Source organism: Polypterus senegalus, chromosome 3 (genome assembly GCF_016835505.1).
Source record: "Polypterus senegalus isolate Bchr_013 chromosome 3, ASM1683550v1, whole genome shotgun sequence".
In the NCBI taxonomy this organism is placed as follows: Eukaryota; Metazoa; Chordata; class Cladistia; order Polypteriformes; family Polypteridae; genus Polypterus; species Polypterus senegalus.
The window spans coordinates 36,809,021-36,835,757 of record NC_053156.1 but is presented as its reverse complement, the minus strand read 5'-3'; the positions used below and the strand labels follow the sequence as shown (position 1 = coordinate 36,835,757).

Below are 26,737 nucleotides of genomic sequence, written 5' to 3'. Positions count from 1 at the left end.
AAACTGAGGAGCATATGAGCTGAATTCAGCCTCCCCATATTTTCAGATCCTTTGCTATTTACTTGGCACATTAGTATGGAGTATTGGTTATATAGCACTTTGGGAAAGAGGGGTTAGTAATTAATTAAAACAATCGATAAGATGCCCACAAAGGCTGGCACCAAATTAATGTGGGTCAAGTGAGGATCACTGTTTCATTATCTAGCTGAAGAAATCTGTTCAGTTTATACATGAGGTTCATAAATCAGCAAATGTCTACATTAAACACTTTCACTTTCTCTGTTATGATCTGCTTGTGGTGATAGACTTACAGTCACAGATAACCCAAACACCTGTTTGTTGAAATAAACAAAACCAAAATAATGCAATTTATTTGTGACATGAAGATATATATGTATATATATATATATATATATATATATATATATATATATATATATATATATATATATATATATATATATATAATGGAGCGTGAGATCGACAGGCGGATTGGTGCATCGGTCTGTTGTGGTGAAAAAGGAGCTGAGTCGTAAGGTAAAGCTCTCAATTTACAAGTCGATCTACATTCCTACCCTCGCCTATGGTCATGAGCTATGGGTAGTGACCGAAAGAACAAGATCGCGAATACAAGCAGCTGAGATGAGTTTCCTCCGCAGGGTGTCTGGGCTTTCCCTTAAAGATAGGGTGAGAAACTCAGTCATCTGTCAGGGGCTCAGAGTAGAGCCGCTGCTCCTCCGCATCGAGAGGAGTCAGATGAGGTGGTTCGAGCATCTGATCAGGACGCCTCCTGGATGCCTCCCTGGTGAGGTGTTCCGGGTACTTCCAACCGGGAGGAGGCCCCGGGGAAGACCCAGGACACACTGGAGGGAAAATGTCTCCCGGCTGGCCTGGGAACACCTTGGGATTCTCCCGGAAGAGCTAGAAGAAGTGGCCAGGGAGAGGGAAGTCTGGGCCACTCTGCTCAAGCTGCTGACCCCGCGACCTGACCTCGGATAAGAGGAAGAGGATGGATGGATGGATGGATGGATGGATATATATATATATATATATATATATATATATATATATATATATATATATACAGTATATATAGTATATATTACTGTATATAAATATACTGTACAAGTGCCCCAGAAGACTTGCCCAGCTGGAAGTAATAATGGAGGAATGGCAGAGTTACAAACATTATCTGGCTGGTAGTCTTATAATTTCCTCCCTGGCTGGGATGCTGGAGGAAATAATGGATGGAGGAGAGTTGTAATTCAGAATCAGTTAATTTCCCATATAAATAGGTGGCAGTATTCCTTGTCAATGGTCCCAGTTTGGACACCCACTGGGCCAAATGGGAATTACAGTCTGGAAGTACAGCCCTATAGGGGTCCTTGGGGAACAAAACAGGGCACTGCCAAGGGAGGTCATCCGTTGTTTCCAGATGACCCAGAAGTACTTCCAACAAGTCAAGACATGCCACTGGAAGTACTTCCATGTCCAGCTTAAAAGGAGCCCACTGCCACACCTGACAAATGAGTCAGAATCAGGAGGCATTAGGCGACACTCAATTGGACAAGAGAAAACATTGGTTTTGTGATTGTTTTGGTTGTGATCATTGCATTATTGAGCTGTGCAGATTAAAAATCCATTTTACTCAACTCAAAGTTGTGTTAGGTCTTGAATATCTGGGGTGTGGTGGCATAATGGCACCCCCTACTGTTCACGATAGTATTTAGATATATAGAGGAAAAACATTTGTTTTTGTTATACTTTAGCCTCCAGTGTCATTGTCAGTGTACATATCTTTACATCCCTTTTGTGACTCATTGTTTATTATGTTGCATGAAAATATGAAAATTGGTTCAGATCTGAAAACCAAAGATAACAAGCGAGTCCTGACAAATTTACTTGCCTGAAATTATTAAATAGGCCTCACATCAAGCACACTAGCTCCAAACTCAAAAGCAAGGCTGAGGGCTGCATAGTTACAAGACATAGGACTTTGCTTTTAAAGTTAAAAATGCTAAACATCCAAAATATAGCATAGTCAAAACTGCTAAACAAAGCAAAGTCTCCTTAATAATTGAATATTAATCGAAAGAGAGAACCTAAAAAACAGACAATTCGAAAGATTACAAAATCAGAATCAATACTTAATTCATGAGCAGGGGGTCAGAATAAGAAAATTCACAAAGAAACAAAGTACAAATTAAATACAGAAACAGAAGCAATGCCAAGACAGCTATTCCATCATCTGCTTCTCCTTTAAATACCAGTAGGGTGTTTATTGAGCTGCAGCATGAGGTAGGCCATGCGCCCCGCTTACAAGTGATATAATTTAAAGAGCTAGTCATCACAAAGCTAAAATTCCTAAACACTACATTATAAATGAATACATTTTTATTTAATCATATGGCATACAAAAGAGACAACATTAACAATATTAAAAAATAATATTTAAAAGACAAAAGAATATTTAAATAAAGAGAAAAGGGGACAAGGACAAAAAACATGACTGAAATTGTTATACTTTAGCCATGATTCTTCCTTTGGTTGGGGTTCAGATCTTTGTTTTATGTCTCCCTTGTTCATTTTTTTATTCTTTTGTTTATGTTAATATTGTTTGTGTTTATTATGTGCATTATTGATTGTTTTTTATTTAGCCTATGTATATAAACCTTTGTTATGTTTCTTGTGTTTTGTGGATGGTTCCCCCTAAAGGCGGTGCCACCTGCCCATCACTGCAGAATACTGCCCTCCTCCCTACAAAGGTGAAGCAAATCCCACAGTACCTTGTGGTTCATTCAGAGGCTCTTGGGAGTTTTTGGTGAGTTATTGTGTTTATTCTATGCTTTGTATTACTGGATATTTAGACCTTCTCTGGTTGATGCTCTGGTTGATTTTTTTTTTACTTCGCCATTAGATTTCTTTATTAGGACTTGGTTGCTTTGGGACTTGCCTTTTGCAGGCATTGCATGACTTTTGGGCTATTTGGAGAGTCACAGTGTAACAGAGAAACTTGCTTAGCCGGTAATGCACTACTGATGCGATTGATTGATTGAAGTGCCAGAATCCATGGTTTCTAGGAGTCCAGGCTTTTTACACAATGGGCTTACATCTAGTATTTCATAAAGATCCTGTACTTGTCCTTATATCTTGCGGGGGTTTGATGGTAAATCCGCCCACCCCATGGGTATTTTTGGCAGTGTTCTGGAAACTCTTGTATGATTTAAGATTTTTATCATGTACTGTTTTCATTTTTTTATTCCTTTTTTTGCCTTTTGTTTGACTAAATTTCCACATTTTGTTATTCCCGTGCCTCAATTTTGGTTCTTGTGTGTGCCACCGTATTGTGCCTCAGAAGGTTTTCTATTGTTAGTAACAACCGCCTGTTCCTACCTCATGATGTCAAGACGTCACTAACTGTGATATCATCACCCCCAGAAAAAAGTCAGCATTGCAGACCTCCTGTTGTCCATCGTTATGGATTTTGTGAAAAAATTTTGCATGTTCTACTGCTTAGAATTTACAGGGTATCTACACTTTTCCTGTGTTTTATTTGACTACAAATTTTGGTTACAGTTCATAGTTTAGTTTGCTAGTCACTGCATTCTCCTAGCTTTGATCTTTTGGCACGTTTAAAAGACTATCCTTTAGTATGAAATTTGTGCTTCACTATTCTCTTCCTTTAGGCCGCCAGACCATAAGACTTACTAGTTCAGTGTTGTCAGGATTCAGTCAGCCTGTTTCTGCAACATTGACCACAAGGTAGAAACCAACCGTGGATGAACCAGTCCACAGAAGGGAATACTCAGACAGTCAGGCAGTTAAGAGTGACCAGTCAACCTAAGGTACAAGTGTTTGTGACATGAGAGCAAAACCAGAGTGTTTAGAGAACATACACACAGATACTGACTGGGTCTCAAATTCAAACCCGAGAGTTTTTGCAAGAATAAATATAACAATAGCTTCTAATTCAATTAAGTTATCAATTAATTATATTAATAATCAATCAATTAATTAATTGAGGGTGTAAGAGGCAATCTTAAAATGTTTAATGTTAATGTTAGAATTGCTTAATTTCAATAATTGAATATTAGTCTCTAATAGTTACTTAGTATATGGTATAGTCCTTTACCCCCGTAAGTTAATATGAAATTGAACTTTCTTAGCTTATCTGTATACAGAGTGTTAATTAAGCCAGTTAGGAAACAGTCTCACCACTAGCTTGGACTGTCAGATACATTTGCAAATAGCAGACTGGCATACAGTCTTCTGACCATTTTGATATGAAAATTTGAAAGTATGACTGTATGACCAAACTTTGAGAATTAGAACAATATAAATAAGCCTGAAACAGAACTTTTCTTAAACAAGTTTTCATTTCTTTAATATTAAACTTTTCACTATTTTTTGTGTGAACTGTTTTGCTTTGAATTTTTCTAAAACTTTTAAAACAAAGATACGTTGTGTCTGGAATTATTTGAAACCATTAAGAGTCTCAAATTCAAATTAAGGCCACAGATTATATTATGTTTATGTCTTATGGGAACTTTATAAATATAAGCATCTGAGAAAGAAACTTAGTATGCCCTCCAACTCATATCTGTTAATAGGTGTCATCTCGAGCCTCGTTCTCTGACTGCGCATCTACAAGGGAGAGAGCATGAAGAACATTGACGCACTGAGGGTGAATGGTGGGAATAATTTGCTTCTAGACCTTTGAACATAGGGTCTGTGTTTGCATTAGGTGTACTTTTATATTAATTAATGGCTGAACATGCAATTATGAAAAGACCACTAAGAACACAAATAATTGTAACCAATCAAGCAAGCAAAAGATTTTGACACTTGTCCATGTTTCTCCAAGCTAAACACCAAAAGAAATTTAATACCTTGTATGATAAATGATGAACGCCACCTGGGATAAAGGTGTCAGCCAAATAAGTAAGTGTAAATTATTTAAAATATATATATATATATTGTGACAGATGGCCTGGGCCCATGCTTGGCCGAGACGTCCCTTCACCACATCTGCCAGGGGGACAAGGGTGGGAAGCCCAGTATCTTCCCCTGGACTCTAGATGGCAGCACCCCTGGGTTGCAGCGGTGCCTCAGACTCCCCCAGGGCTCTGCAGGCACCGCCATGGGGTGCTGCAACAGGAACGGCTGGGCCCCTTTTGGGCACTGGTTTCCCCTTGCCTGGAAGTGCAGCCGGATGTCGGCAATCAACCACCTGGAGCATTTCCAGGTGCCTGATAAAAAGGAGCCAGCAACCACCACTCAGCAGCCAGAGTCGGGAGGTGGAGGACGAAGCTTGCTGATGAGGAGGAGTGGTGGTGAGAGGATAAGGTGCTTGGTGACTGTACTGTGGTTTGGGACTGTGTTGTGGCTGAGGGGTTCACGGGGAAGACTTGCCCTACAGCTGAAGAAAAATAAAGGTCTTAGTGTTTTTATACATGCCTCTGGTGTCAGTCTGTGTCAGGTCGGGCGCTATACAGCTTCCATATCACAATACATATATAAATAAAATTATTAAACACCTTGATTTTTTCCTGCAAGGAGGAAAAAGCTTTTGACATAATGTAGTTATACTCACTAATCATGTTAACAAGTTTGATATTGATTAGCACATGCAAACAAGAATTTCACTATGGACATATGACAATAATGCCCCTATAATTACAAGACTCCAAGAATGCTAACACAGCATTAGGTATTATGTTTGGAAGCCCCATATCCCAAAATGCCACCAGAAGGCAGTACTTGCTACAGTCAATAAAATATTTAAGTGCTAACCACAAGAAGTATAAATGACCTCCTCTTGTTAGAGTTGAGGTGAAGTGAAGTGAGTGAAGGAGGCAGGTGTAGCATTCCCTTTTAAAGGGAAGATGGGCTGCAGGTAGTGAGACCATTCAAGATCTGAGAGAGGCAGTAGGTGGTGCATACTAAGTCAGAAAAAGTTCCTATACCTGGTAATCAGTCCTAAGTTTGGAAATGCCCAAGATGGGCAAAAGGATGACATTTAGAATTTAACTATCCTTAATAGGCATTCTTGCAGCTCTGCATTATTTCTATACAGGATCTGAGCACTGGAACTATTACATTATGTTGTAGACAACTGTCTAAATAAGCAAAGTATTTTTTATTGCATTTAAGTTTTAGTGTAGTCTGTAGTGGCACTCACTATAACAAGCTATAAACAAGTTAAGCAAAGATAGATAATGAGTTTTGCATACTTGAAGCCTGAGGATACTTGATAATTGTGTTATACAAACCATAACTATAAACATACCTCAACTTTAAATGGTGTTATCAACCAAGAGAGTGATATCTCACCTTTGCCATCCAGGATTTGGGTCGTGCCATGGCCTTCCTTCGCTTAATTGCTTCTGTAAGTCTCCTCTGGCCTGCATTGGAGTATAAAGGATTAATTAATGATTGTCATTTATTTTTGCACAAGATGGGTGATCTGTGTGTCAAATATCCCCAAAGGCCACAACCAGTACACTTGCACTCTGTTTTAATGAGATCTTCAAATATGACCCCTCATGAGCTATTTAACACTCAACTGCTGCTTAGCGGATTCACCATCACAGGTGTGTTTTTATTATGGTGTTCCCTCAGGGTCAGAGGCACCTACCCCGTGGCATACACTCTGTCCAGGGCAGTGTTGTTGTTAAAGAATAAATGAAAAGGCCATCCATTAAGTTCACGCCACTGAATTGCTGTGTGACCCTGAACAAACTGCTTCTCCTTCTTGGACTCCATTTCTAAACTACAAACATTTCTAAAGTACAACTCTTTGATTTGTAAATTGTGAACTGTCAATCTAGACACATTAACTTTTGATTTTTAGGCCTTGACTATCTCTAGTCCATAGCTAGCCCTGAATGGCTCCAAGGCCAAGTCTTTGTTAGTGGGCCACAGTGGCTGTTCTAGTTGACAACTCAACTTATTTACAGATACCAATTAAAGACACATGAGCATTGGGAGCATAAACATGTACATTTTTTATTTACCCATTTTTACACAAAGCAAGCATGAAATTTGTCTTCTTATTTGAATCTACATAGTCCAGAATAAAAAGTCTTTACATCAATTATAAAAACAACTTTTTGATAGCTTTTCTCACAACTGTCAAATATTTCACCTAGACATATTAAAAGTACTTTTATAAACTCTCTCTTAGCTCCTAATACTTTGGTACTTGCAAAGTTTTTACTCAAAAGTCATACAGCACTGGGGAGAAAGGAATTCCTGGAGCAGACTGTAGAGTTTTTAGTGTGACTATTCTCCCTACTCACTGAAGTCATGTGCTGCATGTGGAGTGTAGCTGCCATCAGCCAAGATGATTACCAGTTTCTTCATCTTTGCCCTCTGGTATATACATATCACCCACATTAACACCAATAATTTTGGATGTCTGGCTTGTAACTCTTGACCTTATTTAAATTTTGATTTGTCAAGCCATTAAACCAGGCAATGGAGATTGAATTGATAGAGTATGCTGTTCAGGACCTGCACAATGCACAAAATCGCAGAAAGAAAAACAATAAGATTAAAGACCTCGGCCATCCTGCATGGTCACATTTTACCAAACACCATTCAGGACCATCAGCACATGTATCACAGGATAAAGTGACAATTTTATCCACAAGTGCTAAGGCTACTTAACATCTGTTCAAAATCACAATTGAATAAAAATACCTGATATATTATATTATATTATATTATATTATATTATATTATATTATATTATATTATATTATATTATATTATATTATATTCATAGTCTGATCTTGGTATTAAATTACTGCCATGAGTCCTTGGTAAAAACAAAATTTTACTATACTCCTCAAAATAATTAAAGGACCACTTTTTAATCAGAGTATAGCATCAAGTCAGTAAAACTTCTGGGCTTTTGATCTGGTCAGTTAAGTAGCAGAGGGGGTTGTTAATCAGTTTCAGCTGCTTTGGTGTCAATGAAATTAACAACAGGTACACTAAAGGGGCAACAATGAGACAGGAATGATCTAACAGGTGTAGGTCACAGACATTTTCCCTCCTCATCTGTTTTTTCATTAGTTTTGCATTTGGCTATGGTCAGTGTCACTACTGATAGCATGAGGTGATACCTGGACCCTACAGAGGTTGCACAGGTATTCCAACTTCTCCAGGATGACACATCAATACGTGTCATTGCCAGAAGGTTTGCTGTGTCTCCCAGCACAGTCTCAAGGGCATGGAGGAGATTCCAGGAGACAGGCAGTTAATCTAGGAAAGCTGGACAGGGCCGAAGAAGGTACCTAACCCATCAGCAGGACCGGTATGTGCTCCTTTGGGCAAGGAGGAACAGGATGAGCACCGCCAGAGCCATACAAAATGACCTCCAGCAGGACACTGGTGTGAATGTCTCTGACCAAACAGTCAGAAACAGACTTCATGAGGGTGGTCTGAGGGCCCAGCACCATGGAGCTCAAATGGCATTTGCCATAGAATATCAGAATTGGCAGGTCCACCACTGGCACCCTGTGCTTTTCACAGATGAGAGCAGGTTCACCTTGAGCACATGTGACAGATGTGAAGGGTCTGGAGAAGCAGTGGAGTACATTATACTGCCTGTAACATCATTCAGCATGACCGGTTTGGTGGTGGGTCAGTGATGGTCTGGGGAGGCATATCCATGGAGGGACGCACAGACCTCTACAGGCTAGACAACGGCACCTTGACTGCCATTAGGTTTTGGGATGAAATCCTTGGGCTCATTGTCAGACCCTGTGCTGGTGCAGTGGGTCCTGGGTTTTTCCTGGTGCTCAACAACGACTGGCCTCATGTGGTGAGAGGAGGAAAGAAATGATACCATTGACTGAGCCCCCATGCTCACATGCCTGACCTAAATCCAATAGAACACCTCTGGGACATTATGTTTCTGTCCATCCAACACGGCCAAGTTGCATCTCAGAAAGTCCAGGAGGTCAGTGATGCCCTGGTCCAGATCTGGAAGGAGATCCCCCAGGACTTTATCCATCATCTCATTAGGAGCATGCCATACCCGATGTTGTCAGGCATGCACACAAGCACGTGGGGGCCATACAAACTACTGAGTATTATTTGGAGTTGCTGCAATGAAATTTTGGCAAAATGGACTAGCCTGCCACATCATTACTTCACTTTGATTTTTGGGGTGTCTTTGAATTCAGTCCTCTGATAGCGCTTTTAGGGATATTAAAGGATAAGTGAAGAATCTGACGGAAAACTCAGACAGACACCGGGTGAATATGTAAACTCCACACAGACAACATCCAGATATGAGATTCATACTAATTACTTTATATAAATGTAAATATATGATTGTTTGGATATCATTTTACCACTTTTTTAGCAGTGTTCCTTGCGCTAAGACACACCAGTATCAGTTAGCATCAGAGCTGGTGAACTTAACAAACATGTATGGCATTATTTATATTGCTGGAAATTGTATGAATTTCTTAGCACTTATGAAAAAACGGTTGAAAAGCTGTGGATGCTATGTAATAAGGCTAAAATGTTTAATCAATCAATCAATTAATTAATTATCACTTCAGACTGTTGGTTCATTTGGTAATGAAGCATCTCTATGCTGCCTTTATTCTGGGTCATTCCTCAAGGTTCAGTGCTTTGGTTCACTTCTTTTATGAGGGGGAGTCAAACTAACTTTAGAAAATGGGATTTATCAGAAAATGGAATGAACCTTAACAAAACTAATAATGTAATTTCTCAATGTAGTTTCCACCCTTCTCAATGCACTTGCGCCACCTGCCTGGAAGTGCCTAGATTCCAGCAGAATGAAAGATTTTGTCTTGTCCTCGCAATCATTAGTGCACCCGAGTTATTGTCGAACAGTTTTTCGTTTTCCAATTGGAGCACAGGCAGGTCAAGTGACTTGGTCATGGTCACACAGTGTCAGTAGCGTGATTTGAACTCACAAGCACAGGGTTTGAAGTCCAAAGCCTTAACCTTCTCTCAGTTCTAGAGGCCCATTTTGTTGCTTTTAGTGAGTGCTCATCCAGCTTTGTGGCTCCACTCTTGAGCTCTCTTCTTGATTCTGAAGCTCCATCAGTGGATTCAATAAAGTCTTCCCAGTTCTCTTTGGCATTTCATTCAACTTGACAATAACTGATATTCTTATTCCGTTCTGCTGAAACAACTTTACTTAATGTTGCATCTACACTTTTTGCCAAGTCTCAGGAACCCTGCAACAGGCTGTCTCTTTCTTGTTAGACCAAAAGAAAATGACAGTCTGTTGCAAAATTTCCAGTGTCGGGCAATCCTGGTGAGAGTGTAGGCACGACATCAGACACATTGCCGAATTCTGAGTCAGTGATCCACCGTGCGTATGCGTGGGTAGTTGTGTAGTGTGCGGATACTGTACTGTTCTGCATTTATACCTATATTTCTATTAAAAAAATTATATCTAATATCTCATTTTCATTCCATATTCATACCTGTATTTCTATACAAATAAAAGTTACACCTAATGTTTCAAATAAAATATTTTTTGCAGTTTAAGAAGTGCTGTTTATGTATACAGGTAGTGTCAAGCTTGGGTCATTGAGTTGCATGAGAAACAGGAAGGTGAGTCCAGGGTTCCAAGGAAAAGGTATACGGAAGGAAGGTACAGTCTCAAGACTTCATTCAAAATAGGAGCTGTTACTTCAACATTGAGGGTAGAAGCCACGCCATGGGCAATTGTCCTGGTTTAGCTCCCATCTTCAGATTAGAAGAACACCACCGGCTCAGAATCACAGTTGTGTCAGACCATGAGAGTGCAAGGAAGAGCAGGTCAAAGCCCAGTGTTAAATGTTCTAAACATTGTGTGACAAGCAGGGTATGTGGTAAGCCTGATCCTGCAGAGGATAACCAAGTACTTTGCCTTTGTTTTGCTGTTTACCAGATGCAGAAGAAGAGCTATGGAGCTGTCCTTGTGCTGCTGCTATCAGAGATGGCGAATTGCCGGTGACCCTGGTCACAATAGTATACATATTTCCCTGTATTCGTTATAATAAAATTTCCATTATAACGAAATATTTTTATGTTCCCATGAATTTTGTTACAATGGGATTCCACCCATTTATATATATATATATAAAATAAGTTGATGTATTTTACAACTTCTGGCGGCTCATTTACAGCAAGTGCAACTGTTCTCTTTTGGCAACTTTGTTTTATTTTCAACATGAAAAAGCACAGCTTGACACTAATAACTTTGCTGATGTAACTTTGCTAATTCGTGATATCTGCGTGATGCTCAGCAGGTGTCGCCCTTATTCTTTTTCTTTCTGCCATTATGGTGGTTATCAGTGCCATCCTTCATTGACGTTAATAACGTTTGATGTTCAATGATCAATAAATACAATTCTTACACATAATTGTGAATTCTGGGCATGCATGTACCATGACCTCTCGGTCTTCATCACTTAATCACTACTTAGAAGATGTCACTGGTCTTCTATTTCTTTCTTCCTATTACAGTGTTGTTCATCATGTAATTGGCTTCTGATGTTCAGCCAAAGTGCCTGCTCTTCTTTTTCTTTCTACCATGTTGTTTCTCAATCACTTTCCATAATAAACACACAACCACAGGTCATTTTCTCGAGGATGCCATTACCTCAAGCTTTTTGAATTTGCAAAACGTATTAGGTCAGAAACTTTTGATTATGATTAATATCAAGTTTCTACCCTCAGTATATCAGTATATTAAGCTGCCCACATCATTACTAGAACCCCCTGTATTCACCATATCACTCCGGTTTTGCAGCAGCTTCATTGGCTTCCAGTTCGGTTCCGAATTCAATTCAAAATTCTCCTACTAACTTTTAAGGCTACCCACAACCTTGCCCCTTCATATCTGTCTTACCTCCTCCATGTTGCCATTCCTTCGCCTACCCTTAGATCCTCTTCCTCCATCCACTTGACTGTCCCCTTTGTTCGTCTTACCACTAAGGGGAGCAGAGCATTCAGTTGTTCTGCTCCACTGCTTTGGAAATCACTACCATATGAGCTTAGAAATATTGAAACATTTTCACTTTTCAAATCTAAACTTAAAACTCATTTGTTTAAGACTGCTTTTTCTCTTTGATTACAATTGCTTTGTCTGATATTAACTTTTGTATTTTACTTTTGTTTATAATCTGTGTTTTGTCTATTGTTCGATGCCCTTGAGTCTTTAAAAAGGCACCTGCAAATAAATAAAATGTATTATTATTAATAGCACGGCAGATGGACAGCCCTTGGTGTTTTATATATTTAGTATTTATATATACAAAAAACTAAGGTGGATGGATGCTATATATACAGTATTTATGCATCTGTCCATCCACCTATCCATCATCCAAACCCACTTAGGCAAAGCAGGGTCAAGAGGAAGCTGCAGCCTATTCCAACAAGAATCAGGAACAATCCATGGACAAGGCACATATATACTCTAAACAAATTTGCATATAAATATACATCCATTTATGTTGTATATTTAAAAAAATACTCATTTTTGTGTAAATCATCTTGCAAAGTTGTACTTCATGAATGGCAAAGATGCACATTTAATAACATGCTACTCCACATTATAAATGTACCCATACAAAGTTGTTTGTAAAACTGCTCCTACTTTCTTTGTGTAAATTCTCCAGGCATTGTTTAAATATGACTTCATGAGTATGGGAACACAGCACCCCTGTTATTAATAAATATGACAGAATAATATTGTGTATCTCATTTGAAAAAACTTGCAGAGATTATTGGATATTATCTGTGGTTAAAAATTATTCAGGAATATGGATCCTACATATATAACATACACTATATGGACAAAAGTACTGGGACACATCTCTTAATTATTGAACTCAGTTATTTCAATCAGACCCATTGCCACAGGCATATAAGATCAAGCACCTCGCCATGCAGTCTCCATTTACAAGCATTCGTTAAACAAAATGGGTCACTCTGAAGAGCTTAGTGACTTCAAGCATGGTACTGTGATAGGATGCCATCTCTGCAATAAGACAGTTCATGAAATTTCATCCCTGATGGATATTCTGTGGTCAGCTGTAAGTTGCGTTATTGGAAAGTGGAAGTGTTGAAGAACAACAGCAACTCAACCATGAAGCAGACGACCATGTAAAGTCACAGAGTGGGGTCAATGATGGCTAAAGTGCATGGTGCTTAAAAGTCGCCAACGCTCTGCTGATTCCATAGCTAAAGAGTTCCAAACTTCCACTGGCATTAAAATCAGCTCAAAAACTGTGCAGCGGGAGCTTCATGGAATGGGTTTCCATGACCGAGCAACTGCATGCAAGCCTCACATCACCAAATCCAATGCCAAAAATTGGATAGATTGGTGTAAAGCAGACTACCACTGGACTGTGGAGAAGTGGAAACATGTTTTATGGAATGACAAATCAGGCTTCTCTGTTTGGCAGTCAGATGGGATTGGCAGATGCCTAGAGAACATTACCTGCCTGACTAAATTGTGCCAACTGTGAAGTTAGGTGGTGGAGGGATAATGGTGTGGAGCTGTTTTTCAAGGTTTGGGATAGGCTTCTTATTTCCAGTGAAGGGCAGTCTTAATGCTTCAACATACCAAAACATTTTGAATAAAGCTATGCTTCCAACTTTGTGGAAACAGTTTGGGGAAGGCCATTTTCTATTCTAGCATGACTGTGCCCCAGTGCACAAAGCAAGGTCTATAAAAACATTATTGGATGATTTTGATTTGGAAGAACTTGACTGGCCCACACAGAGCCATGACCTCAACCCCATCAAACACTGGAATGGAGATTGTGAACCAAGTCTTCTCGTCCACCGTCAGTGCCTGACCTCATAATTGCTCTACAGAATGAATGGGCACAAATTCCCGCAGAAACACTCCAAAATGTAATGGAAAGCTTTCCAAGAAGAGTGGAAGCTGTTATAGTTGCAAAGGGGGAACCAACTCCATATTAAAGTCTATGTATTTGAATGCAATGTCACTAAAGTCCTTGTTGGTGTAATGGACAGGTGTCCTGATACTTTTGTCCATAGAGTCTATATGGCATGGAGAGGATGACAGAGTAAATGTATGACGTATCAGCAATGGAAAGTCTATGACTTTGAGGGTTAAGCAGACATTCATTTAAAAACATGCGACAAATGCAAGCAGCCATTATGATGTCCTGAGATATGCTTGTCGAATTCATAAAGTTTTACTCCACTTCACCTCTGATCTACTCTTCCTGATGAAAAAGGCAATGGCAAAAAGCAAACTCCACAAGGACAACGAGGCGGTGAATGAGTTAAAACCAGGAAGCTGATCCTGGAAGGCAGCACCACTAACCACCATACCTTTGTGCTGCCCTCTATTCTTGTTGATAAAAAGCCACCTCTTGACCCTGAGTTGGATTAAGTGGGTTTGTGAGTGTTATTTTATGTTATGAATTCAATAGCCTGTACCTACATGCTGTGGAATAGTGAAATATGTTAGAGCTTTCTAACATCAATTAAAAACAAACTCACAAATATATAAAAAACACAGAAATATAAAACAGTCTAATTTTTTCCGGCCAAATTATTAATGTCATTGTTCTTTTGATGGAGCAATGGTTTACATGATAAAAAGCAAAAGAAGAAATGTGTACAAGCACAACCTACATATTTAGACGAATCACAATAAAAGCAAGAAACCCTGCAGCGCATTAAATTCCCAGCACCAAACTTGAAAACCACTATGAAATCATAAGGGTCTTTAAAATTTCAGTCATATCATAAAATGGGGCCTTTAAATCAAATTGTACTTCATTTTCATTTTATTAGGCTAGCGTAAAAGATCAACACGGTGGTTAGTTCTGCTGCCTCACAGATGCAGGAGCCCATGTTCAAATGCTAGCACTGCCTCGAGCAAATAGATTTGTGCTTCATGCCATCAACATGGGCCTTCAATTTGTGCTGGAGCATCGGGACATTAAGGAACTTATGCCAGAATACTGTTTGTTGACTTCAGTTCAGTTTTGACCATTGACCCTGAACTGTTGTTAACTAAACTTCTACAGTCTGAATTGAATCCTTCCACCTATAAATAGATTTACAGTTTTCTGATAAGCCGAAAGCAATACGTTACAATACACTTCTCAGACTGTCTCTGTGTTAGTACAGGTGCCCCTCAAGGCTGTTTACTTTCCCCCCTACTTTATTCCTTGTACACCAATAACTGCAGGTCCACTGATCCTTCTGTTAAAATCATTAAGTTCGCTAATGACACAACCATTATTGGTCTACTAATGGTAACAAAACAGCTTACAGAAAAGTGGCGTCTCATCTTGTGTCTTGGTGTGCTTCCAACAACCTAGTGCTCAATACCACCAAGACAGTGGAAATGGTCTTTGACTTTCATAAACAGCAGTTACCACCTCTCCCACTAGAAATGAATAACTCTGTAGTCAATATAGTGGTATTCTTCAAATTTTTGGGTACAACTATCACAAACACTCTCAGCTGGGACATTAACACCACCTACATCACTAAAAAGGCATTGCAGCGATTGTACTTCTTACATCAGCTAAAGAAATTAAATATTTCCCAGCCAATCAAAGCTCAGTTTTACAAAGCCATATTTGAAAGTGTGATCACGTTCTCCATTGTTGTCTGGTTTGGTTCAGCAACGGCTGTGCTTTTCCATCTGTCATAGACCTGTAGATCTCTCGTGTCACTAACCATCTTAAAAGGACCACCATGGACTCATCTCACTGAGCTTATCACTTATTCCAAAAACTCCCCTCTGGTAAACACTTCAGGTCAATTAAAACTAAAACTAACAGACACCTCATTAGTTTATTTCTCAAAGCCATCACCCACTCAAACCAGTAACTTGGCCTGACTTCTTTTTATATTCATGCGTTCTGTCGTGTGCTGTATGAAGGTGTGTGTGTTTACAGTGTATGTTCATTTATGGGTGTGCACGTGCATACACACTACACACTCACACTTTCACTTGTACTTCATCATTTGCACATCTCTTTTATAATTGTACAATTCTTCAACTTGTTTGAAATTTTTCTTTTTAACTTCTACTATTTATGTTAAGGGTGGCACGGTGGCGCAGTGGTAGCGCTGCTGCCTCGTAGTAAGGAGACCTGGGTACGCTTCACGGATCCTCCCTGTGTGGCGTTAGCATGTTCCTCCCAAAGACATGCAGGTTAAGTGCATTTGCAGTCCTAAAATTGTACTTGGTGTGTGTGTGTGCCCTGCAGTGGGCTGGCGCCCTGCTCTGGAATTTGTTCTTGCTTTGCGCCCTGTGCTGCCTGGGATTGACTCCAACATACCCCTGTGACTTTGTGTTAGGATATAGTGGGTTGGGAAATGAATGAATGACTGACTATTTATGTTATTTGTATGTGATGTTATAAGTAACTCTAAATCTATCAAGTCAAATTCCTGTATTTTAAGTTCTGGCGAATAAAAGTGATTCTGATTCTCTTTCTGTGTGGAGCTTTCATATTCTAGTTGTGTCCATGTGGACATATCTCTGGGTACTTTGGTGACTATGAACTGCCTCAATACAAGTGGGCATGAATGGTAATGAATTGGTGTACTATTCAGAGTTGATTCCTACTTTGCTCTCTGTGCTGTGGGGATAACATCAGCCCTCCCAAACCTATAACTGGACTAAGTGGATATGAAAAAGAAGGTGCTTATAGATTCAAATCAGTCTCACAGAGATTCGGCATTTCTTTAGTCAAAAGAGACCTGGGGGATCAGTACCAACATAAAATTTAAAAAAATATATATTTTTGGTAGCACCTCTCTGTAAATGAATACAGTCATTACATTTAATACACAATTGCAAAACTCATTTTTACAATGGGAGCACAGACAGGCTAAGTGATTCCCCTGAGGTCACACAGCAAGTTGGAGATGTACATAACAACATTTTGTTTTAAACTCCAGCACCTCAGTTACTGAGCCACATAAAGTTGTATAAATTCCAGCATTATACACAAAATTTAAGGGTTTTGTAAAACAAAAGCAGTGCCCTGCTTGATCCTCATCAACAACATTGTAGAAAACAAAATTTTATTGAATGTACTCATAAAAGTGAATTCTGCAATTACCTGGCCTGCCAATTCCAATCTGCTCCAGGTCTGATGATCTGACAGTGTCAAAATGTTCCAGGAGAGTGACATTGAGTTCATCTCGGATCCGTGTGTAGAATCTCTCCAACTGAACCTCAGTGAGGAGCTGAAGCAACCAGTCAGCATTCTGGTCTGGTAGCATCATTAACCTGAAGGATGGACAAGACAGAGTTAAGTAGTATGGGAGCACTTCTGACTTCAGTATTTGACATTCTGCTACTGTGAGTTTGACTGTGTTGATCAGCAATATTTGCCAAAGTGTTTTTCTGGAGCAAATATGTTGTGTTCACCTATTGTTTGCTAAATATTTTCCTTTTAATCTGCTGTACGGCCAACTTAGGCAAACTTTTTATATTTCCACTGCCCCATAATGCTTTGCCAGGTCAGCATGACGCCACAGAGCTGTAACAGTCCTGCACAGAACTTTCACTTGTGTGTACTGTTAGATTGTTGCTGATCTCCTTCACGCATATGTGTTGTCATGACCTGATCAGTACTCCAACCAACCTCCCTGCATGTATTTAAGAAACAAAAAACACATTATTTTCATTTGAGGCGTGCAGTTGAAGACCATAATGAGTACTGCCACTGGATATACAGTTAAGTCCATAAATATTTGGACAGAGACATTTTTTTTTCTAATTTTGGTTCTGTACATTACCATAATGAATTTTAAATGAAACAACTCAGATGCAGTTGAAGTGCAGACTTTCTGCTTTAATTCAGTGGCTTGAACAAAAAGATAGCATAAAAATGTGAGGCAACTAAAGCATTTTTTTAACACAATCCCTTCATTTCAAGGGCTCAAAAGTAATTGGACAAATTAAATAACTGGAAATAAAATGTTTATTTCTAATACTTGGTTGAAAATCCTTTGCTGGCAATGACAGCCTGAAGTCTTGAACTCATGGACATCACCAGTTGCTGAGTTTCCTCCTTTTTAATGCTCTGCCCGGCCTTTACTGCAGAGGCTTTCAGTTGCTGTTTGTTTGTGGGCATTTCTGTCCGAAGTTTAGTCTTCAACAAGTGAAATGCATGCTCAACTGGGTTAAGATCAGGTGACTGACTTGGCCATTCAAGAATTTTCCACTTCTTTGCTTTAATAAACTCATGGGGTTCTTTGGCTGTATGTTTTGGGTCATTGTCCATCTGTATCATGAAACGCTGCCCAATCAATTTGACTGCATTTAGCTGGACTTGAGCAGACACTATGTCTCTGAACACCTCAGAATTCATTTGGCTGCTTCTGTCCTGTGTCACATCATCAATAAACACTAGTGTCCCAGTGCCACTGGCAGCCATGGACGCCCAAGCCATTACACTGCCTCCACCGTGTTTTACAGATGATGTGATATGCTTTGGATAATGAGCTGTTCCATGCCTTCTCCATACCTTTTTCTTGCCATCATTCTGGTAGAGGTTGATCTTGGTCGCATCTGTCCAAAGAATGTTTTTCCAGAACTGTGCTGGCTTTTTTAGATGTTCTTCAGCAAAGTCCAATCTAGCCTTTCTATTCTTCAGGCTTATGAGTGGCTTGCACCTTGCAGTGCACCCTCTGTATTTACTTTCATGCAGTCTTCTCTTTATGGTAGACTTGGATATCGATATGCCGACCCCCTGGAGAGTGTTATTCAGTTGGTTGGCTGTTGTGAAGGGGTTTTGTCTTCACCATGGAAATGATTCTGCGATCATCCACCACTGTTGTCTTCCGTGGACGTCCAGGTCTTTTTGCGTTGCTGAGTTCACCAGTGCTTGCTTTGTTTCTCAGGATGTACCAAACTGTAGATTTTGCTACTCGTAATATTGTAGCAATTTCTCGGATGGCTTTCACAGTTTAAGGATGGCTTCTTTCACCTGCATGGAGAGCTCCTTTGAGCGCATGTTGTCTGTTCACAGCAAAATCTTCCACATGCAAGCACCACACCTCAGATCAACTCCAGGCCTTTTGTCTGCTTAATTGATAATGAGATAATGGCGGACTTGAACACACCTGCCCATGAAATAGCCTTTGAGTCAATTGTCCAATTACTTTTGAGCCCCTGAAATGAGGCGATTGTGTTAAAAAAATGCTTTAGTTGCCTCACATTTTTATGCAATCTTTTTGTTCAACCCACTGAATTAAAGCTGAAAGTCTGCACTTCAACTGCATCTGAGTTGTTTCATTTAAAATTCATTGTGGTAATGTACAGAACCAAAATTAGAAAAAAGTTGTCTCTGTCCAAATATTTATGGACCTAACTGTATAACACTGAACCCTGTGCGCTGGCAGCACAGCACCGAATGACTAGTTTGCATGCCTAATTAGCCATGTGCCCAGCTACAATCTAAAAACAAGCCTAAAAGAGTCATCCCCCTTGATAGAAAACACAGGATACCCTGTGAAATAGTAATAAGAAGAGATTTATTACTATTTACAGAAAAAAGTGCAAAGTATCTACACAGATACATACAAAACAAAAAAGATATTCCTGCTACACCGACTAGGCTGTACACTTTGTGGATTGGCTAATGTGTACTCCAAGACTGGAACTCTGAAAGCGCAATGATCTATAGTTGTACTTTCTGCTATTTGGTCACCATTTGTTGTATTTTGCTTTGGGTATTTGTCTACTGTATATGTTTCTTTTGTATCTTTCAATGCACTTTGAAAAAGGCACTATCAGTAACAATTAATGTTTATGTAGCACTTTTCCTGCAGCCCATCATCCAAAAAGGGCTTATTTCTATACCTTAGGCCCCCATTGAACTTCACAACTTTTCCAGTGATTTTTCAATTGTAGACTCAATTTACATAGATTAGTCAGGGCCAAACTGTAGCATGCACTGAAGGCCTCCAGTTATGTAGTTTGACATCCCCAGTGACTAAGGTGCAGACTTGTGTGTGTGTGTGTGAGCTGACAACCAATGGCTCACCTGGAAGTATAATGCATGCAATAAAGCTGAAAAAGAAAAAGAAAGGAGGGTGTTCTGTATTGTGCAAACAGAAGAGAGGTGCTGAAAACGTTTCTATAGACACTGGTGCTTTCAGGTAATAAGCTGATGCACAGAGTTGACAATACTTTGGAAATTTAAAAGTGTGCTGTAGAGTTGTGAGGCAGTGATAGAATCCATTCTTCCTCTCTGATTTCTAGTAATGTAATTTTATATTGTTAAGGTGACAAGATCCAGCAACTGCAGTTAAGTTTGGCACGCTCTCTGTCTAGAAGTCATGAAGTATGCTGCTGGCCTTACAGATGTATAGGGGAACCCAGTGGCGTGGTGATTAGCTCCAGAGTTCAGGGTTGAAATCTTGAAATTGCCACTGTTTGTATATAGCATTGCACGATTTCTAGGTGTATTGGTATGGGTTGTAATGTCAGTCAGTCATTTTCCAACCTGCTATATCCAAACATAGGGTGGTTGTAATGTTCTTTTTTATTTTTAAATGATTATTATTTTCATTTTGTTCACTCATTTAGGGTTTTTGACAATGGAGATTGTTTTTTCTGAATTGGTCTTTTGTTTTTTTCACCTTTATTGTTTAAAATTAACTTGTGCTATTTTATTTGCATTATCATTTGTTTATTCTTTGCCTCTGATACAAAATAGAATTCTATGGAGCATGACGTCAATATGCAGTATGACGTTGCCACGATGACCTTTTTTTACCTGAGATTAAAGACATTCTGCTTCTTTTTACTTATAGGTTAATCTCTATTTTGTTTGATTTCTTACTTTAGGATTTTTTAGGATCCCTCTTGACTTTAATTTTTGGCTCTTATTTAAAGATTTTGGCATTCTTGTTATGACTTCCTGGTTAAATGGTGCAACTCAAACCACATACACCTGAACACCAGCAAAACCAAGGAGCTGGTGGTGGATTTTAGGAGACCCAGGCCCCTCATGGACCCCGTGATCATCAGAGGTGACTGTGTGCAGAGGGTGCAGACCAATAAATACCTGGGAGTGTAGCTGGATGATAAATTGGACTGGACTGCCAATACTGATGCTCTGTGCAAGAGAGGACAGAGCCGACTATACTTCCTTAGAAGACTGGTGTCTTTCAACATCTGCAATAAGATGCTGCAGATGTTCTACCAGACAGTTGTGGCGAGCACCCTCTTCTGTGGGGTGGTGTGCTGGGGAGGCAGCATAAAGAAGAGGGATGCCTCACACCTAGACAAACTGGTGAGGACGGCAGGCTTTATTGACATCTATGGCAGAGCAACAGGTGTTGAGCAGGCTACTGTCCATCATGGAGAATCCACTGCATCCACTAAACAGTATCATCTCCAGGCAGAGGAGCAGCTTCAGCAACAGACTGCTGTCACTGTCCTGCTCCACTGACCGACTGAGGAGAGCGTTCCTCCCCCACACTATGCGACTCTTCAATACCACCCTAGGGTTAAACGTTAGCATTATACAAAGTTATTGTCTGTTTTACCTGCATTTGTATCACTCTTTAATTTAATATTGTTTTTTGTTTCAGTATACTGCTGCTGGATTATGTGAATTTCCCTTTTTTTGAATTATCTATCTATGATCTTTGCCTGCCTGCATCTCTTCTTCTGATCCTTTCATTTCTTGCTGCTATTTTTGTTTCACTCCTAGCAGAACTGGTGCATATCCCAAAGACATGCATCTTAGAGGGATTTCTGAATTAAGCATGATGAGGGTGTGTGTCATGATCCCAAGAGTTATAATCCCAGTGTATGTTTGTTTGACTTAGTTTTTACTGCTAGTTTTTGCCCTACTGTTTTTGGTGACGTGATACTCAATATGTGATGCATGGTATCATTCCTTGAAGCATTGAAACAATAATCTCACTGTACTCTTGTTGTCCTAATTTTGAGATAAAATCCAAAAAAATCTTTGACTTATTTTAATTTTGCTAGAGTTTGCTTTCTGTTAGGCTTTTAAATGTTCATGTATTTTCTAATCTAAACTTCTAATTGCAATGCTTGATTCTTCTTTACAATTTATCAGTACTTTGGCCTTGTCTTGTTCATTTTATTTATTTATTTTTTGCCTGGTCCCTAATACTCTTTCATCTATTGCTCATTTTAAAACTTAATCTACCACAAAAATAATATTTTTTCATTTATTACTCAAACCATGTAATTTGTAGTGCTTGCTGATAAAAATTCTAGATCTCATGTTTTCACACAGAATGAAAAGAAAAAACGTTAATGATATAATTGGGGTTATTTGTTGAACAACACTGGAGAACAGTAAACAATATTAAAAAGGGCATAAAACAATTCCATAATATACATGTTGCGTAATTCACATGTCAAATTGACCAGGCATATGCTCAGAACGTACCAAAATACTGTATGTATTTTTACTAAAATATTGTTAATTAAATAAATCACTTACGAAAGACCCTTTCATGAACTAAAATGGCATATGATCATACAAGACTGAGCATTTGTATTGAAGTCCGCCACCACTTCACTCAATGGTCTGAAATCCAGTGCAGTAACAGCCAAATGATTGGTAAGCATTGTGCTTTACATTATACTGTATCAACAAAACGTGTGCACTGAGAGATGAGTACAAATAAAGATTAAAAGCACTGTGTTAGATAGATAGATAGATAGATAGATAGATAGATAGATAGATAGATAGATAGATAGATAGATAGATAGGATATTTAACAGTACTGTATTTTAGTAAACTAGGGGGCTTGTAAAACGTAATAATTTGAAAGTAAATTATGTTTCATGTTGTGTTAGAGTTATTCGTTGCGTTTTACAATTTCATTCTGTTTGGATTTGAAATTAACATTCAAATACTAAACTTAAACTTACACTTTTACTGTAAAACTTCAGTAAAGCATTTTTTTGAATTTACTTTTCGTCAATATCACATTGAATTTTGATTCTGTGTTTGGACTTGGACAATCGTGACAACGCAACATATAACTGCACGTGAGTAAATTTCATTTCTTTTTCTCTAATAAATAAACCGACTTTTTCAAATGTTTGTCTCTGTGGTTTGTTAGTTGTCTTTGCAAAAGCTATTCTAACAGGAAACTGTTAATGTTTTAATACGAATGGCATATTAAGATCTCTTTTGGTGTCTAATGTTATCCCTGGGGATGTACTACATGCCCTACTTGGCGGAGTGGTGGCTCTGAGTCTAGGGATCTGCACTGGTAATCGGAAGGCTGCCGGTTCGAATCCCGTAAATGCCAAAACGGACTCTGTTCTGTTGGGCCCTTGAGCTAGGCCCTTAACCTGCAATTGCTGAGTGCTTTGAGTAGTGAGCAAAGCACTATATAAATGCAAAGAATTATTATTATATTACCTTCCTTGGATACATCCTTCTTTCAACAGTAAGTCGGGTTGTGGAAGACTGTACAGTGTTAACGATTGTAGATATTCTTCGGGATATTGTAAGCTGATGTTTTCATCTTCCACACGATCATCAACAACTGTTTCAGCATAGTCTATTGATACGCATTTAACCAATCTGCAGTGTAAACGATCGACAGATTTCACATTAATGTGTTTCTCAGTGCTAGGATTGCCCATGTACTCATTTCTTCTGTTGATAACCCTTCAGGATGAAATTCTTCAATAAGATTTAGACATAATAAGTCTTCTTTTATTGGGAGGAAAATGTAAAAATGTATAAGAGCTAAGAGAGCAGGAACTGTGTCTGTCAAAGGCATTCACACAAATGAGAGGTGAGAGGGTCTGTGTGCATAGTTGAATATGGTTGATAGGAGGGCGTGACTTGAAAAAATCTCATGGCCAAAATCTCCTGACCTGTGCTTGATGCTGCACAAACAGTATCTGGCCCCTCTGCAACCAAAAAATTTAATTATGTGGACTGGAAAATGGATGGTTTTAGGAGATCTCTGCTTAATTATCAGTTTGAAGGAACAGGTGATGTTGGCTCACAAAGGATGTGAATAGGTGGAAACCATGACAGATGTTTGGCTGTGTGCCTATTTACTGTATGTATTACCCAAAGGTGAGTGCTGTAGTGCAAATAAGAACTCTGTTTCCAGATTGCCCTGAGATTTTTATACAGATGTGTTGCCTCTGAACTTAACCCATATAATTCTTCTTGACAATGATTTGAAACAACTGGACATCCCTAACTCTGTGATGCACACTATGTGTTTCCTGTCTCACGCTAACTCTTTAAAAAAATCACCTGCTAGTTTTTTGCATTCTGGACAGGGATTGGCATCCACGTACTTCTTAAAGTGCACTGTCATTCTAAAGATCACCCAGTTCTTTTTTAGGGCTGTGCACGCTAGCAAGCTCCATGAGGAATTAACCAACACACATCTTAAAATTCAGGAGTAGTTCACAGTAGTTGGAAGCAATCAAACAATCCATACACTGTAAATGTATCTCTTATACTTTATAACAAGGAATTAAAAAATGAAGACAGAAATGTATTATTTTACTACTAGTAATAAAATAGCAGTAATTTGCATCTTGTCTGTTGCTCTTGTCCTTTGAATTCAATATTTATAAGCTTTTAGGTCCAAGACTAAAAATGAAAACTGTCTTGCTATGAGCCTGTGTGTAGACAAAATCAAACCTTTTCAAGCCTTTCAGTTTTCAAATTTAGCCCAAATAGCATCTCACTACACACCAGTATTTGTAGATCTTAATGTATAGACTCACGCTAAGTTGGTATCTATGCCAGAATCAAACTTTCCTAACCCTATAATGATTCTGCTTCACTTCTGCTTCAAAGCATCATGCTTTGTGCCTCTGTCTATAGGACCCTAGTACTCCAAATTCATTCAGTCAACATCTTGCTACCTGCTTGCAATGTACTGCCAAAATTGAGAAATATCAGGTCACAAGGTCAGTTAATGACATGTCAGAAGAAGAAAAGTAGCCCAATTTGTGACAAAATTAAAACCAGTAATACAATAGGTAAGTTGTGTGACAGAGAATCTGAATAAGTAGCAGACCAACACTTTTTTCAAAGTAGCCACAAACTTGGACAATGAGAAATCCATAAAACCAAAAATGGCAACTTTAAAAACCAAAACATTGTGACAATAACAAAACAAATAATAAATCATTTTGATAATGTCATACCAATAATCTAGATGAAAACAATCAAAATAATTTCTGTCTGTCCCTTAAATTTTTTGGTTTCATTTGATGATATTTATCCATCTAGCTGACTAAAAATTTAATTGCAACCCTCATATTGCATCTTGCCGGTTTGTCAATCCCTCAACAATGACTGAACTGAATTTCATAAAAACTTGGCAACTTGAGTTTTTGTTCCAAATTAAAATACAGGCTATGTGTTGTTTCAAATATTTTATCATTGAAAAATGCATCACTTCAAAACAGTGATGAGTTTAGACTGATGGGCAAAAATTGCAATTTTTTAAACCTTTCTGAAAACATGTTTTATCAATACAGGTTATTGAATGTAGATTGATGGGCTAAAATGGCAAATGTATCCATTTAAAATTAAATCCACAATACAATAAAGTGTGAAGGAAGTGAAGGAATCTGAATACTTCATGAATCCACTGTATGTTACAGCTAACCCAACTTAATTCAAGAATATACAGTTTACTGAGCTGGAGTCACAGTAAAGTCACAGTAAAAATGAAACAATAATTAAGCCTCTTGGCATTTTGAAACAAAAATTAAGCTTGATTTTTAGCTGTTCTACATGAAAAACAAAATAGAATGTTTTGCAAAAATTAATTCTTTCTGGTGTTTAGTGTGACAGGTTGTTTTAGGTGAATTGCATTGATTAGAGGGCTGTTCTTGTTTTTCTTTAATATTTTTTTCACTTGCTTCAAAACAGGTTTCAGTCTGGCTTTTTCTTGAAGTACTCATCTGCTTGTCGGGTTTACTGGAGAGACCCTGAGGCACTGATGACATTCAACTGGTTGAAAAACACAAAGGGAACAGCCAGAAACCAAAAGGTGACACATCATCCGTCACACTAAGCACACAAAAAAAAAACAAACAAAAAAAAGGGAAAAGCACAGGCATAGCAGCTGTTCAGCTACACATCTCTCAATTCAGAGCAAATGTTTATTATTTGTTTTTTCCATGATCTATTTTTAATAAGATGTAACAATTCAGTCAACAGAAGCAAAGCCTTCCCATGCCATAGCTAGTTTTTAAAGACTATTTTTGATTTTTTTCCCAACTACATTTGTAGGGCCATTTTTAAGATTTGCCATTTCTTAAGTTTTGAAAAATATACATGCGCTGATGACGCGTTGCCACACCCACCACACGACAAACCCCCTGGATTGGAACTCGAGTGCAGTGGGTGACACCTCAGCACCAGATGACATCTAGACAGATGGGGCAGCAAACACTGAGGAGGCTGTACAGTGGATTACAAATGACTATGATTAGACTTAGTCAACCTCATGAAACCTAAATGAAGATTGTTCAGATCATCATAGTTCAGTTTTGGACATCATATGTCTTTCTCCCACATCTCAAGTACTAAGGAGTCAGATGAGTTAGTGACTCTAAATTGGCTCAGTGTATGTAAGTGTGGGTGTGTGAATGAGTCTGCCCTGCACCCCACCCCGGATTAATGTACACAAAGAACTAAGAGTACAGATTCTGGAACCCGATGACCCTGAAATGGATAAG

At 38.8% G+C, this 26,737-nt stretch overlaps 1 protein-coding gene across 1 annotated transcript in view; it reads right to left on the bottom strand.

The window, feature by feature from the left end:
- The window catches only part of tnk1 (tyrosine kinase, non-receptor, 1), a 105,700-nt gene that overhangs the window by 55,641 nt on the left and 23,322 nt on the right, over positions 1-26,737 (bottom strand). The window contains exons 2-3 of the mRNA XM_039746952.1: positions 17,115-17,284; positions 6,334-6,404 (exon numbers count right to left, since the gene is read on the bottom strand). Of these exons, the coding sequence (XP_039602886.1) occupies positions 6,334-6,404; positions 17,115-17,280 (237 nt within the window). The 5' untranslated portion in view covers positions 17,281-17,284. The remainder of the gene's footprint in view (positions 1-6,333; positions 6,405-17,114; positions 17,285-26,737) is intronic.